General features: G+C 37.1%; 1 protein-coding gene across 1 annotated transcript in view; it reads left to right on the forward strand.

Annotated features, from left to right (window-relative positions):
• The window catches only part of LOC115269207 (ras-related protein Rab-34), a 21,478-nt gene continuing 3,647 nt past the window's right edge, over positions 1–17,831 (forward strand). Inside the window, exons 1-3 of the mRNA XM_029877681.2 lie at positions 1–679; positions 746–941; positions 1,003–1,216. Of these exons, the coding sequence (XP_029733541.1) occupies positions 312–679; positions 746–941; positions 1,003–1,216 (778 nt within the window). The 5' untranslated portion in view covers positions 1–311. The remainder of the gene's footprint in view (positions 680–745; positions 942–1,002; positions 1,217–17,831) is intronic.

Raw genomic sequence — 17,831 nt, forward strand, 5'->3', positions numbered from 1 at the left:
CCCAAGTGAAGCGTGTCCTTTTGCTCCATAAATGAAACATAGAACTGCGTGCGTGTACCGTCGTTCGTCGTCACCTGGGCCGTACCCCTAGGGAACGGGGAATCGTACTTCTGAGCTTGTCCTTGGTACACAAACACCACCACCAGCGCAGCGCTTCGGTTGGGTGGTTGCCGTGGGTGATCCTTGCATTCGCGCCCGAAGGGATTCCTCGCCTGCTAGGATCAGTCGCGCTAGGTCCGTCGTGGCGACGCGAACTTTTTTTGCTATCGTTATTTTTCATCAAAAACAAAAACGAGGAACCGTGGGAAACGATGCCGACTTTCCGGAAAGCGGGCAAAAAATCAACCAGTTACGAACTGCTGAACAACAATGTGGACTACGGAACTCGGAAGGTCGATCGGATGCCCGCGGCTTACTGCGATCGGGCCAGCCCGTACCGCGATCGGGTGGATTTCGGTGACCGGACTAAACGGGTGTGTCGCAGCAATTCCGGAACGGTTACGCCCTTTTATCTGTGCGCGTGTAAAGTGATTTTCGTGGGCGATGTGGCGACAGGGAAAAGTTCGCTGGTCAATCGGTTTTGTCACGAGATTTTCGATGCGGAGTATCGCGGCACGATCGGAGTGGACTTCGAGGTGGAGAAGTTTCAGGTTTTAGGGCATTCGTACAGTTTGCAAATGTGAGTTGGGGGACTTCGGAGGTGAATCGCATCATAGTAATCTGGTGTTTTCGTTACTGTTAACAGATGGGACACAGCAGGCCACGAGCGTTTCAAGTGCATTAGCCAGGCGTACTATCGCAATGCAAACGTGGTAGTCGTAGTGTTCGATCTTACCAGAGCCGAATCGTTGTTGAACGCCCGAAGGTGGTTGGACGAGGCGTTGAAGGTCAACCATCCGGGAGTTTTGAAATTCTTGGTTGGGACTAAAAAGGATTTGCTGGTAATTCATTAAAATTTAAAATCTCAAATACCGATCACATGAACATCGTAAAACTTTATAGGGTAACGAGTCGACGTGCCTCACCGATGTGGAAAAAGAAGCCATGACCATGTCCAGTGATCTACATGCCGAGTTTTGGTCCGTATCGGCACAAACGGGGGAGAATGTCACAAAACTTTTCCAAAGACTGACTGCCTTGGCCTTCGATACGGCCGTACAGCGACTCATGGAACCGAACAATCCGGTGGTGCATCCGGGTGGAAATAGTCTTCTCAGTAAGTCATTCGTTTCATACTATAATGCTTATTTACATTATTTATAATATCAGTCTAGGGTAGTCTATACATACACAGCCATCCATAAAAAGGAAACTTCTATATTTTGTTTGTCATTATCAATGCTTGCAGCACATCGGAGATGCAATGAGCCTCTGCACGAATCTGGCGTACTGCTCAATCCACAGAAAATTTGAAAACAGCTCGCACAGTAAAAGTCAAATGTACCTTCACTGTGCGCGCTTTTTTCAAATTTTCTGTGGGAGTGAGCAGGACAGGGCAAATTCGTACAGAGGCTCATACAAGAAATGAAGCGGCCAGGCCTACTGTTTGAAAAGTTTAGCATCACTTCTAAATTCATACTGCTGTATCTCGAAATCTTGATACAGTCTTCAGCAAAGTTGTTCAGAAGGTCACTAACATCTTAAAGACAAACAGTTTAGTTCACAACTCTGCCGCTAGGTAACACTAGTGGTTACGTAACAATAAGTATTCTCAACCATATCGTTCGTGATCCCAATAAGATAGAAAGTTCAAGTCTTCGGCAAAGTTTTTCAGAAGGGCTGTGGCATCATAAAGCAAACAATTTGGTTCGCAGTCCTGCAACTAGGGGACCCTAGTGAGTATGCAAATATGTGCAATTTATATAGCTTTATCTTACCATCTTGATAAAATAGAAGATTCGGTTCTTCGGCAAAGTTGTTAAGAAGGCCGTTTGCATTCGGTCGGCAAACAGTTTAGAGTTTAGTTCAAAGTTATGTCACTAGGTGGAGCTGGTATTAGTGGTGTGTATGTAAAATTTGAGCATGTTTAACAAATTCTACAACAAGAATTAATTTAATACGAAGGGAATCAGACTTGAATCACTAGAATATGAATTGGATTTGTACTGAATCACTTGATCATGAAGCGAATCCCACCTGAACCACTTGAATATGATGTGAACCAGACCTGAATCACTTCAATATAAAGTGAATCAGACTTGAATCACTTGGATATGAAGTAAGACATGAATCAGTTGAATGTTAAGTGAATCAGACTTGGATCACTCAAATATGATGTGAACCAGACCTACTTAAATGTGAATTGAATCAAACCTGAATCTCTTAAATATGATGTGAACCTGACCTGAATCACTCGATTATGAAGTGCATCAGACCTGAAACACTTGAATATGAAGTGAATCAGACCTGAACCATTTGAGTATCAAGTGAATCAGACCTGTATCCCTTGAATATGGAGTGAATGAGACTTGAATCACTTGAATATGATAGGAAGCAAACCTGAATCTTTTGTATATGAAGTGAAGCCGACTTGAATCACTTGAATATGAAGTGAACCTGACCTGAATCACTTGAACATGATGTAAACCAGACCTGAATCATTTGAATATAAAGTGAATCAGACCAAAATCACTTGAATATGAAGTGAATCAGACTTGAATAACTTGAATATGAAGTAAATCACTTATCAGACTTGAATAACTTGAATATGAAGTGGATCAGGCATGAATCACTTGAATATGAAGTGAACCAGACCTGAATCACTTGAATATGAAGTAAATCAGACCTAAATCACTTGAATATGAAGTGAATCTGACTTGAATAACTTCAGTATGAAGTAAATCAGAGCTGAATCACTTGAATATGATGTGAATCAGACCTGAACCACTTGAATATAAAGTAAATCAGACATGAATCACTTGAATATGAAGTGATTCAGACTTGAATCATTTAAATATGAAGTAAATCAGACCTGAATCGCTTGAATATGATGTGGACCAGACCTGTATTATTTAATTATTAAGTGAATCAGACCTGACTCACTTGACCCAAGTAACCAGTAAGCATTTAAAATAGCATTCCTTCAGCATTATAGTAGCCTTTACGACAAGGCGTTTAATGCTAATTAGCCGTATATGCACCTATAGTGCTACCTCACAGCAGGTTTTGGCAAAATAACGGGCTGTCTTAGTGCTATCCCTTCAGGAACGTCGTGACGAAATGTCAAAGAAGCGTAACGCCTCGTCGAGCAAAAAAAAAAAACAAAAATAGATTGACGTCTGCTTCTCGTTCTCTCAGCCTGCTTCTCCGCTTCATCGTCCTTCCATATTCCAGCCGGTACTTTTTTGCTGATTTTTGTAGTGATGTAGGTTTGAACTTATGATCCGGAGATTGATTAATCATATCTGCTTCGGATTCTGTTGCTCCTGATCCACGATGCTAAAGCTGTCCCGGTGGCGTGCGTTGATTTAATCGCCAATATAAAGAATGATTCGATAACAGCTTCAGATTCAACATCCAAAACTTGTTTTCATTGGGATATTTCATTGTGGTAAAGCATTACGATCCCTTCTTTTAAATATCTGTGGAATAAGATTGTTTCTTCCCTCTTTCAAACAATCCTATGATCCACCAAAGCATTCACCTATTCGGCACATATTTTCCGACGAAATGATAAATAATTGGTGATTTTTGATGGACAAGTTCCCAATCCAATCCAGCTGCAGTAATATTTTCTTTGGTGCTTTTGGATGAGTAGGGGAAAATGAAGAAACAAAAAAGATGCACAAATTTGTAAACAGAAGCTTAGGCTCTGTAAGAGAGAGACAAAATGTGTTGCCAAATGCGTAACATATCTCCCAACCTTTTTGCTCCTAGCATTTAAAGAGCAGTTGAAAAGCATTCTGTATGCTCCCAAGTGAAACCACTTCAAGCAGTTGAAATGCTAATTAACAGCCGAAAGCTTTTGAGCAGCACAGCCTATGCTAACTCAAGGCAGCTATGCATTCGAACTGCTTATGTAGGGCAGCAAGCAGTTTAAATGCGTAATACGGGCTGATACACGGCTTCTTCAAATGCTTAGTGATTACCTGGGGAATATAAAGTGCATCAGACCTGAAAAACTTGAATATGGAGTAAATCAGACCCGTATCTCTTGAATATGATGTGAATCAGACTTGAATCACTTGAATATGAAGTGAATTAGAGCTGAATCACTTGAATATGAAGCAAATCAGACCTGAATCACTTGCTTATGAAGTGAATCAGACCCTTGATCAGACCTTGATCACTTGAATATCAAGTAAATAAGACTTAAATCACTTGAATATGATGTGAACCTGATGACTTTCTGAACCACTTTGCCGAAGATTTGAATTTTCTATCTTGTCGGGATCTCGGTATAGAATTGGTTTAAAATGCTTATTTTTACATGCTCACTAGTGTCACCTAGCAGCAGAATTGCGAATCAAACCACTTGTCTTTAAGATGTCAAAGACCTTCTGAACAACGCTGTAACTTTCAGTTTTCAGGTTATGCTAAACTTTTTGGGGTTGATTAATTTCATGTGAATGCTTACTAGAACTTCTGGAGAAAATGCTGGTCACACGATTCAGACTTACGTGACAAAATTCTGGAAAATCCTGACAACTTTTGAGTTTATTACAGCACCGCACTCTAGATTGGTTTCATGGCTCATACTGATTTCGTTACTATCCCAATTTTTCTTTTTTTTTTTTTTTTTTTTTTTTTTTTTTTGTGGATTTCTTAACTTTTTCTACATATAAGCACTTCCACTCCAAAGATGAAATTCTTATGCCGTTTTTCTTTTTGATCCAGTTCCAACCTGGGTTGGAACTGGATGAGATCACAGTTTCAACCCCAACCCGACTTCGGTTTCGCTTGTACTAAAGTTTGTTTGAGTTTGTTTGACGTTTGTTTGTTTACACATTTTCCGCCAATCCAGTTCCAACCCAGGTTCAAAAAGAAAAACGGCATTAAAGAAATTCTTGAAGAGGATCGTAGTGTGCCACGCTTGTTGACGGGAGTGAAAATTTTCGCTCCCGTCATTTATTTTTAGTTGTAATTTTCATCATTTTTTTCAATTTTCCTCAAATTGAATGTTCGCGTCTGTATTTGCATATGTGAAGTTCAGTAAGAAAATCAGTGTCCGGGAGAAAGGAAAAAAGTGACCGAAAAAAAAGCTCCGAAGAAAAAAAAGTTTGTAGTGTTTGTTTTCCTACTGCAAGGTTTCCAGCTTAACCCGAAAGATGACCAGAGCCGTGAAGAAGGACAGAAACTGGTGAGAATGTTCCACGTCATTATAAATATTTCAAACGTGTCCTCAATCTGTTTCCTTTCTGATAAGCCTATTTATTCTCATACGATTGTTGCATTTTTATATTAGTGGTAAGTTTCAATTTGACAATAATTAACCGTGTTGCAGAAAAGATTCAATCTTCACCGAGAAAAATTCTACTCGGTCACTGAGTTGGGCCTGCTCATAGGTCGGGGATCATTTGTTTTCCTGCTCAGTTTCAGCCAGATGTGGAAAACTCATTGCCAATGGGTTGTCGCACATTTGACGGAAGCTGGGTGGGGGACGGGGGATTTTTCGATATCTGAGTGGGACCATCAACTCGATGACTAAGTTTTTCTCGGTGTTCCCTCTGAAAGCTCTTCCGATTGTTGAGTTTCCGCTACCCCTCACCAGATGCAAATATTAAACATGCTCTCACACGGTGAATGAAACAATCACAAAATACCTTAACACCTCTCCCATCCAATAGCAACACAAAATAAAACTACTTCGAGTGAGTTATCTGTTCAGGATTTCTAATTAAAATCACACCTGGTTGTGGCAGCCCAGAACGGTATTATTTCTGTGATTCATTTTTCATCGATTTGGCATCCTTGCTGATCCAATGAGAACAGGCTGAACAGCCACATCAAATCACCCGATTCAGCTACAAAGAAGCACGATCAAAATCATTCAGGTTTGGGTTTGGATCGTATGTGGGCTCGAGATAATCGTTCTTTTTTTCAGATTTCAGCATTATTGACTAGAATACTTAGAAATCATTGCGTAGAATCCGCTCCAACACATAATCCTAATCTTTTCGAATGCTCCCGAACATGTCCTATCCATTTCTCCTTTTTTTACTTAGTAAAGTGAAGTGGAGTGAAGGAGTTGCTTTGTGTATGCTCTCACCCATGGCGAGGATGTAGGAAAAACTTTGATTTTGATACGTCTATCAAGCAACTGTTTTAAATTTTTGCAGAGTGGTACTTCGAAAGAAGATCGCTCAAATCTTATATAGTTTTATAGAATAATATTTTATTGAGACTTGATTTTTGAAATTTTAGATTTATTTATAGGCATCACTGAAATGCGATCAGTTTAGGTGAAGAGGTGACGAGGCCACATGTTGAATTTTCGGGGTGCAGGCCTGGGGAGCCGAGGAGTGGTGGTTGGCGCTGGAGGTTGGTTGATTGGTGACTACCAGCAGGTGACTAATCGATCGACTTTTTAGTGCGGGCCGTCGTTCGGTTCTTCAGATTTGTGCTCTTGTGGTTTTGGGGTGTGGCTTCGTCACATCTTCACCTTAACCTATTTGGATGTCCTGTTACATAGAATCACATATCATGGGCAAAATGATGTTTTACAGACTGTTTAACTATTTTATTTACACAAAAATAAGGTATTCAATAGAGTAACCTGGAGACTGCTCGTATTGGAACGAGATACTAACAATTTTATGCAGTTTGATTTTCAGCTTAGAGAGTATTTAAATATATTTTTATTTCATTGTACTACATATTTTATTTGAATGCAGTATATTCCATTATAAATTGATTATATATCATCTATCACGTTTACATCTTATTATTACATATAATAATGCTTTATTTTACTATCTTGGTTGTGAATCATTTAAATTATCGACAAGCTGATACTTTATTTAATTTCAAATAATATTTTATTCTTCAATTCCCAGAAAGGTTAGTCCTTCTCACTCCCCAAACCATCCCGTAGAAAGCTTAGCAAGTGATTCAAATTGCATTACGCAGTATGTCTGATGAGACTGTTGGAAGGTGCAGATAGTTTTTCTATTGCAGGAAAATATTTTCAAGTCAAGGATAATAAGAAGCAGACTCTGGCCAACCATTTTTTTTTTTAAATTATCAATACTTTTATTATTATTATTATTTTATTGTAGCAAGAATACTGATGAGTTTGCAACTGGATACGTTATTATCATTTCAATTTTCTACCCTACAACTTGCTCGTAAAATGACTTGCCAGCGATTAATATTCTTTCAAATAATCTACAGACTGATACTGATTATTACACTATATTTTATGACTACTTTCATTGCTTCTACTATATTTTACGAATACTTGAGACGATGTTTGGTGGTGTAACAAAACTGTTTATACAATGATCTTCAGCCTCAATAAAATAACACATTTTATTACTATTTTATCATTATTAATCAACTTAATTTCAAGAGTATTTAGTTAAATTAAATTATCTAATGGTTGAATTATCATATCTTCTACTAATTTTTACTCTTCCAGCGGTAACCAGGTATATGATTGAACTAAATGTATAATATAATTGTTCTACGCTTTTTCGCCAAGGAAAGCCTCCCATAAAACCCCATCCACATCCAACTCCAGATATCTATGAAGTGGGCCAAGTTCTTGGACATATTCTGAGTAGATATCTAATCAACATTTCCTCCCCATCCCTGCTGATCGTAAGGACCTGGCCAGGTGTCGAGAGTTCGTTAAATGAAAGGCTTGTCAAGTCCCAGGCAACTTTTCTGGCGCATTAAACTTCTCAATCGACAGCCACCCCAGGATGTGTACGGTCGGCTATGCTATGCTATGCTATGCTATGCTATGCTATGCTATATAAGCACTTCCACTCCAAAGATGTTTCCCAGGAGGTTAGGGTTTCAAAAAAGTTTCAGGAGGTGAGAAACACAAAAAAAAACTTCCGATCACAAATGATGTGTTTTTAACTAACTAATTCATAATGAAGAGTCAATCGAGTAAAACTTAGGATAAATTCTTGATCGAGTTCTTGAAACCATTAAAATATTTCCTCAAAAGATCGTTTGGGGAACCAGAACCAGCTATTCACTCTCTAGAAAAAATACTGAAAACATTTCTGAAGCTTTATCTGAAGAAGTTTTTGAGAGATCTCTGCAAAAATCCAGAGTTACTTACTGAAGAAGTTTTTGAACTGATAAAATATCGTGGCATTTTCTAAAACAAAACCCTTGCCTCTGTCTGATATTCCTGTTAGATTTCTCAAAGATTTAGTGCATACATCTCAGGAAGATCGTTCTGAAGAAAATATTCTTGAACAAAAAAAAATATTCTAGAAGTTATCTACGAGCAAACTGAGGAAGGATATTTTTTTAAAAGATGATTCATTGAAACTCTTTTGAACAATTCATGGAGAAATCTTCAATCAATGTAGGCACTAAACTTCAAGACATACAGGGGATGGCCAAAATGTTTGGGATAGGCAACTTTTTTTCTCCAACAAAAAAATTCAACATGCTGTTACTTTTCATAGAGTGCATCAAAAAATCTCAAATTTTGACTGTTTGTCAACCTATTATATGTGCATTTTTGGTACAAATTTGGGCTCGATTGATTAATGTTTCGCAAAGTTAGAACCGTTCGGGTAAAACACTCTTTTTTAGACAACTCATTTTTGAGCTGTCATATCTCGGAAACTAGTGAACCGAATTGAATGAATTTTGTAACGTTCATTAACAATATATTGATCCTTAATACGAGGGTGACAAACAGTCAAAATTTGAGATTTTTTGATGGACTCTATGAAAAAATATAGCATGTTGAATTTTTTGTGAGAGAAAAAAAAAATGCCTATCCCAAACATTTTGGCCACCCCCTGTATATGAAGCCATTCTCGGAGGTTGTCTTGGAAAGTAATATTTCCAGACTCCTACTTTTATTAACCCTCGAGCAGTCGCGTCTTCGACTACCTGCAACGGCACTACGTTCACGCTGTGTATCACAAGCGTGCATTTTTCATGGTGCGTGTACTCAGTACACGACGCGACCGCTCCCGGGTTAACGTAAAAAAAATAAATTTAAAAAATAAAATAAAAACAAATTTCTGAAAGAATTCCAAATCTGGTGGAATTCCTTAACTATATCCAGAGGAGGATTTTCTGAAAAAAAAATCTCTGTAGTTATTCCTGATTCATTAATAGAGAAATTGGGAAACTTTGGTAAAATTTTGAGGAGTGCTGAATTCGAACTGAAGAAATATTTTAAAGTAAAAATCTTTTTTTTATAAAGTTGAGGAGCAAATGCTACAGAAATTCTTCAAAATGTGAGAAATTATCACCATATTTATTTATTTATTTTATTTGTGATAATGAATTTCATAAACAAACCCTGTGCGAATCTCTTCTTTGGAAAAAAATCTAAGGAGAGATATAGAATGAAACTCTTGAGGAATTCCTAAAACTTGTTTAACATTCCTCATGCATCACATTTGGAACAGCTTGCTGACGTAGTTGTACGGTTTGGGTAAAAAATGACACTGATGCACAAGGAGGGTTAAGTAAATTTTACAAAAAAAAAAGTCCAAAAGAATGAAATACTGAGAAAAACAAAAAATGAAAAAATGGAAAACAAAGTTTAAAAAAATACACTGTGAAGATTTTTCATAAATTTTTTAATGAAAATCCCGAAGAAATCTCAGAAGCAATCCGTGCAGGATTCTCTGGAAGAATGAAGTTTCTTAAATCAGAAGTACAGAAACTATGAAGAATTACTGAAAAACATAAAAAATGAAAAAAATATATTTTCCCTGGTTTGAATACTCGCGGGAGTTGGAGGAATATCTGAGATCTTTTAAGAAATTTCAGAAAATATTACTGGAAAAAATGCCTATGAGATTTCGGGGGGAAATTTCTGAAGAAATATCTGAAAATTTTCTAAAAAATAAAGATTTTTTTATGTAATTATTTTTTTTTATTGATCTTCTAACATATCGTTAACTGAGGCACTATCCTTGTTAGAATATCTCATGGAGTTATCGGACGAATTATTTAAATATTTTTTTAAGGAAACTGTGGAGAAACTCTTGGAGGATTCCTTGAAAAAGTGCTGCTGGATTTTCAAGAAAAAAATCAGAAAAAAATGTCTGTTGTCTTTTATGAAGAATTTTCAGTAAAACATCTGAACGAATCTCTGGATTTGTGCACGAATTTCATTTGCCAGTTTTTTAGTATCTTTTTTCTTCGAAGAAGCCGTAGAGAAATTCTTGATAATGTTTCGAAAAAATAAAGGAAGGAATCACTATATGCTACCTGATGTGATCTTTACAGCCGTTTAAAACAGTTCATGGAGAAATTCCGTCACGAAATGCTTGTAGCGATTTCAGAAACAATTTTGATTCGAATTCTTTTAAAAAATGTAAAAGTTTTTTAAGTTATACCAGAACACTTTTGTGCAGATTTTTTTTTAATAGATTGAGGGATACTTGAAAGATAATTCAAGAAACGTTTGAAGAAATCTGTGATACTTGAACAGAATTCTGGATAAAAAAATCATGAATAAACCTTCAAAGGAATCATCTGGAAGAAACCCTAAATGATTTCAAATTATTTCTAGAAGGCTTCCAGAAATAATTATAAATATATCGAAGAGAAGCCCTCAAAAAATTTTTAAGAGCAAATTTGGCCAGGAATTCCATTATAAAAAAAAATAAATTCCTTCAAGAATACCTCCAAGATTTCTTTCAAAAATTTCACCAAGAATCTCTCTAGGAATTTCTCCAGGAATTCCTTGAAGGTTTTGTTTAGAAATTACTTCAAAAATTCCTACAAGAATACTTCCAGGAATTTCTTCAAGCACTTCTTGAAGAAATTTAAAGAGGAAATCTTGGAGGAATTCCTGGAATACTTTCTGGAAGAATTCATGTAGTAATTTGTGAAGGATATTTTAAACAATTTCCTGGGGAAATTCTTAGAGCAATTCCTGAAAGAATTTACTTGAGCAATTCCAGAAGGAACTACTAGAGGAATTTTTGAAGTTGTTTTTTAATTTGTATATTCTGGAGGAATTCCTGGAGGATCTTCTGAAGTATTTTTCTGCAAGAATTCCATAAATTGGAGGAAGTCCTAAAACAATTCCTGGAGGAATTCACGCGAGGAATTCCTAAAGTATTTTCCGGAACAATTCCTGGAGTTATTTCTGGAGGATTTCCTGGAATAATTCTTGGAAAATTCCTGGAGGAATATCTGAAGTATTTTCTGGAGGAATTCGTGGAATATTTTTTGCAGGAATTCTTGGAGTATTTCCCAGAACAATTCCTAGAGGAACTCCTGTAATAATTCCAGGAAGAATTCAATGAGTGATTTCTAGAGGAATTTCTGAAGTAATTCCTGAGGGAATTCCTGGAGTATATCCTGGAGGAATTCCTGGAGGAATTCTTTGAGGAATGACTGATGGAACTGTTGGAAATATTTCTAGAGGACACCGTGGAGAAATTTTTGAAGAAATCCCTTCGATAAATTTCTAGATTAACACTCCCGGCCCCAAGATCAAAAATTTGTTGTAACTAAATTTTTAATTGGCTATATCTCAGCAATGGCTCAACCGATTTTCAAAATTTTTTTATCAATCTCATGTCCGAATCCTAAAATTTCAGATGATTGAACAGAAATTATTCTAGGGGTGCTCAAATTTCCTCTAGAACAGTGCAACCGATACAAATTTTTTTCGACATGCTTATTTAATTGTAAACGTGCAAAATATTTCAGTAAACATCATAAATTTGCGTGGTTCACATGAATATAGTATAAAATAGCTGGATGCATATCGTGAATACAATCGAAAAATATTTTGAACATCCCTAGCGCTCTCGGCAGTGGCTAGTTGTAATTAAATTTTCAATGGACTATATCTCAGCAACGGCTCAACCGATTTTCAAAATTCTTTTACCAATCTCTTCTCCGAATCCTAAAGTTTCAGATAATTGAACAGAAATTATTTTAGGGGTGTTCAAATTTCCTCTGGGACCGTGCAACCGATATATATTTTTAAATGTTTACCTAATTGGAAGCGGTCTGAAAATTACTGTACGCATAATGGATGTGTGTGGTATAGTATAAGATAAAATATTTTGAACATCCCTAGTGCTCCCGGCACAGTGGCTAGTTGCAATTAAATTTTCAATTGACTATATCTCAGCAACGGCTCAACCGATTTTCAAAATTCTTTTACCAATCTCTTCTCCGAATCCTAAAGTTTCAGATAATTGAACAGAAATTTTTCTAGGGTTGTTCAAATTTCCTCGAGAACAGTGCAACCGATATATTTTTTTTTCAAAATGTTTACCTAATAGGAAGGGGTCTGAAAATTACTGTACGCATAATGGATGTGTGGGGTACAGTATAAGATAAAATATTTTGAACATTCCTAGTGCTCCCATCACGATGATCGAAAATTTGTTGAAACTAAATTTTAGATCAGCTATATCTCAGCGATGGCTTAACCGATTTTCAAAATTATTTTCCTTACATGTTGTCCTAATCTTCTAGTTTCAGATAATTGAATAAAAAATATTCTAGGGGTGGTCCAATTTTTTCCATATCAGTGCAGAAGAAACGATATTTTTCAGCCATTTTTTCTTCATTGAGGACGTTCAAAATATTTCCTTGAACATCATAAACCTACATTATTCAAACGGGAATAGTATAAGATCTATCTGGATACATGCAGTAAACCTCAATTAAAAAGATGTTGAACATCCCTAGTGCTCCTTGAATTATGACCGAAGCTTGACTGTAATTAAATTTTCAATCGCATATATCTCAGCGATTGCTCAACCGATTTTCAAAATTATTTTACCAATCTCTTGTACGAATTTTCAAATTACAGAAGTTTGAAAAAAACCCTTCTAGGGGTGTTCAAATTGCCTTTTGAACAGTTCAACTTGTTTCAAAATATTTATATCATTGTAAAAGTTCTAAAAATTTCGGTAAAAATCATAAATCTTCGTGATTCTAATGAGAATAGCATAAGATCACTTGATACATATTGTGAACTACATAGTAAATTGAACATCCCTAGCACTACCGGCATTGTGATCGAAATTCGGCTGTAACTATATTTTCAATGGGCTATATGTCAGCGATGACTTGACCGATTTGCCATATTATTTGACTAATCTCTTGTCAGAATTTTTTTTTTGTGTTCAAATTTCCTCAAGAGCTCTGCAATTCGTTTTTAGTGGGATATCATGATGATAAGATGTTGTCATCAATTGTAACAAATAAGAACAAAGCCTTCCCGGTCGGTCCAGGATCTTTTCGTAAAGGAAATTTCCTTGACTTCCTTGGGCATAGAGTATCTTCGTGCCTGCCACACGATATACACATGCAAAATGGTCATTGGCAGAGGAAGCTCTCAGTTAATAACTGTGGAAGTGCTCATAGAACAGCTGAGAAGCAGGCTTTGTCCCAGTTAGGACGTTACGCCAAGAAGAGGAGGAAGAACAAAGCCATTATCTTTCTAACCACAATCCACGCCTGCAGTTGGCAACCAAAGCCAATAATGGGAAGCTACCGGTTTATGAGCATTATAATAAGACCAAGGCGGGGGTTGATCTCCTTGATAAAATAACGAAAGAATATTCCTTGACCAAGCCATGCAACCGTTGGCCGTATACCTGCTTTTCTAATATATTGGAGATCATGCTTCACAATGCATTTGTATTGTTCGTTTTACGGCATCCTGAATGGCAGAGCAAAAATAGACAGAAGCGACAGCTCTTCCTGAGTACCCTGGCATACCAGCTAGCATTGGAGCAGGTGGAACAGGTTAGAAAAAGCCAATGGAAAACACTACCAGAAGCAACTGACTGACGACATGCTCCGGTTCATCAAATACGCGCGGAACGATGATCACCAACAACTTGCCCGAAATGAATGTGAGGCCTGCTTGGAAAAGGCTAGTTTGATCAACTGTAAGAAATGCAGCCGAATGTTCTGTGCCAGTCACATACTGACACCACAGAGAACAGACGTCTATCTTTGCTCTCTGCCTTGTGTAAAACTTTGTAACGGTCATTTCAGAGTATGTGGTTATGCTCCCGTTGCGTGGCGCTAGCGTTCCATCTCTTACATTGTTGTGCTGTCATTTTTGTTTCCAGTGCTTGCCGTTTTTGGTCGTTTGGCGCTCGTGTCGTTTAGTGGGCTAGTGTATTTTAACGATGAACACTGCCATCGTGGGGTCAAATCGACTTTATATGTGGGGCAGTCTCCGTTGGTGGCGTTGAGGTACACTTAAATCGTTTACACACGATTTCGACGTATTTTTGTTCGAGCTTAAATGTCTGTTCTCTGTGCTGACACGCTCAGAATATGTGTGCCTTGCGTGTACTGGAGAGCCGGCTTCACATCGAAAATCTGCAACGAAGTCAATATGCTACTACTGTGTACACGGAAAAATAAGGAGCAGCATATTTTGTGCTACATGTGCAGCATGTATTTGCAAAACACATAGAGCAAAAGTGTTCCATAAATATTGCGAGAATTGTTCCAATTGACACAGATTTGAATTGTTGATTTTTTTTTTATTTTGATGAACATTTGGTTTACACTGAATTAGTGTGAATGAGTCATGAATATTTTCACTACATCAATGTTTCAAAAACCGTCAAGCCGTTTCGTTGAATTTCGTAATAAAAAAAGAGAAATTAAACTGGTACAAAACTGATTTTTATGATGGAAGGAAAAAACTTCGTGTAAAAAACTTTGACTACTACTAAAGAGAATCTTTGTGGCCTTCGTGGCCGTGCGGTTAGAGGCGTCAGTCGTCTAGGCGTTTCGTAAGCCTCGCAGTTTGGGTTCGATTCCTGCTCCAGTCGGTGAAAACTTTTCGTGAAACGGAAAATTCATCACTGGACGACTACTGGGTTTTTCGTGTGTTGTCCGTTGTCTCATATTTGTGATCGTTCAGTCTGTACAACCTCTGGTTGAAGACGGTGTAGTCTTTTCAAAGAGAATCTTCGTGCATGTCACGTGATATATTAAGGCAAAAATGGTAATTAGTAAAGACAACTCTTAGCTACGAACTGTGGAACTTAAGAATTTAACGTACTGGGAGTGCTAGTATGCGAAATATTCAGAATGATTACAATGAGGCAAATATGTTGAAAAATATTTTTTTAGGTTGCACTGTTGCTGTTGTTGTTACACAGCAACCATAGAATAATTTTTGTTAAACTGTCTGAAAATTGAAGGTTTGCGCAACATATTTTTAAAACAAACCCTGAAAACCGGCTGAGTTATGCATGCAGTAATGTTATACAATTTTCATTTGAACCACGTAGATTTATGTATGATGTTTGGGGTAAAATTTTGAACTTTTGCAATGAATGAGCAAATTGAAAAAATGTAATGGTAGTAATGGTTTGAAGGAAATTTGAACGCCCTCATAATGATTTTTTTTTTCAATTGTTTGAATCTTGAATAACTGCTGAACATGTTACTAGAAGAATTTTGAAAATCGGTTAAGCCATCGCAGAGATACAGCTGATTAAAAATTTTGTTTAAACTATTTCGATCACCGTGCCTGGAGCGCTAGGGATGTTCAAAATGTTTATTCTTATGCTATTCTAATATAAACCACACACATAGATTATGCCTACGGAAGTTTATAGAACGTTTAAATTGGTAAACATATCGAAAAAAAATATATCGGTTGCACAGAGGAAATTTGAACACCCCTATAATGTTGAATTGTTTGAACCTTGAAGATTATGATAAGAAAGTTCTAAAAGCATTTTGAAAATCGGTTGAGCCATCGCTGAGATAAGTAAGATTCAAATTTTGGTTGCAGCTAAAATTTGATCTCAATTTCGGGAGCTCAAGAGATGTTCAATATATATTTCTGTGAGATTCACTATAAGCATTCGGTTATCTAATACTATTCTCATTTGAATCACTTGGATGTTTGATATTTACGGAAATATTTGGAAGGTTCACAATGAAGAAAAACTGGTCGCAAAAAATCGTATCTGCTGCACTGGTATGGAGAAAATTTGACCAGCCCTAGATTATTTTTCATTCATTTATCTGAAACTAGAAGATTAGGACAACATAGGGGCTGTCCATAAACCACGTGGTCATGGGGGGGGGGGGGGGGTTTCGGCCAATGAGCATTTTGTATGGACGAATAAAAAAATTTGTATGGAAAAATGACCACGCGGGGGGGGGGGGTTGAGAATTTCCAAAAAAATGACCACGTGGTTTATGGACAGCCCCATATTAGTAAAAAAATGATTGAAAATCGGTTAAGCAATCGCAGAAATATAGCTGATTTAAAATGAAGCTTCAACTAATTTTCGACCATCGTGCCTGGAGCGCTAGGGATGTTCAAAATATTTTTTTGTAATTGCGTTGCGAATTCCCCTACTTTTCACTCGCGGTAACAATGATAAAACGGCCTACTTTTCTTCACTGAAGCAAAGGTGCCGAAAAGTACTACTTTTCGGCACTCTTTAGAGTGCTGAAAAGTATCACTTTTCGGCACTTTTGCTAGCACACACTTTTTGTTTAGTACCGCTACTTCCGTAGATACAGTTGCTGCTTCTACATGCACTGATCAGTTCGAATCCGAATCAGGACGATTCAGATTCTGATTTGAACTGCCAATCAGGTGTAGAAGCAGAAGCTGAACCTACTTTTGCTTTTGCTCATGATGCTGCATGACGACGACGGGAGCTTGAAAACTTGCGACAGTTGGCCCACCATAGCCTACCTGATCGAAGAAAATACTATGCACTACGTCCTGTCCGTGCGAGCATGGAGGCTCGCACGTGGTTGCTGCTGATACACGTTTGTGTGGCTAGAGAGATTATACTGTACGGGAATTTTTGCAATTACAAAAAACTTTGTATGCAACGCGTTGCAAAACTCGATTTTTTCAGCACTCGTCGTATTTATCCAACTCGGCAAGCCTCGTTGGATAAACGTACAACTCGTGCTGAAAAAATCATCATTTTGCAACTTGTTGCATAAATAACTATATTGAGTACGATTCCCATTTGAACCATACAAATTAATCATGTCTACGGAAGCGCTTGTATCGTTTATAATTAGGTAAACATGTCGAACAAATTATATCGATTGCACTGTTCTAAAGAAATTTGAACATCCCTAGTATGATTATTGTTCATTTGTTTGAAACTTGAATATTCGAACAAGAGATTGGTAAAATAATCTTGAAAATCGGCTGAGCCATCGCTGAGATATAACCAATTGAAAATTCAATTGCAACTAATCACTGTGCCGGGAGCGCTAGGGATGTTCAAAATATTTTTCTGTTAGAATAACGATATGTATCGTTATCTTATACTATTTTCATTTGAACACCTCAGATTTATGATGTTTACTGAAATATTTGGAACGTTTACAACCAGATAAACATGTTGAATAAAAAGTGTATCGGTTGCACTGATCTAGAGAAAATTTGAACACCCCTCCGATAATTTTTGTTCAATTATCGGAAACTTTAGGATTCGGACAAGAGATTGGTAAAAGAATTTTGAAAATCGGTTGAGCCATTGCTGAGATATAGTCAATTGAAAATTTAATAGCAACTAGCCACTGTGCCGGGAGAGCTAGGGATGTTCAAAATATGTTTCTGTTAGATTAACGATATGGATCCAGTTACTTCTACTATTTTCATTTGAACACCGCAAATCGGTCAAGTCATCGCTGACATTTACCCCTTTGGAAATATAGTTACAGCCGAATTTTGATCA

This window comes from Aedes albopictus, chromosome 2, assembly GCF_035046485.1.
Source record: "Aedes albopictus strain Foshan chromosome 2, AalbF5, whole genome shotgun sequence".
Taxonomy (NCBI): domain Eukaryota; kingdom Metazoa; phylum Arthropoda; class Insecta; order Diptera; family Culicidae; genus Aedes; species Aedes albopictus.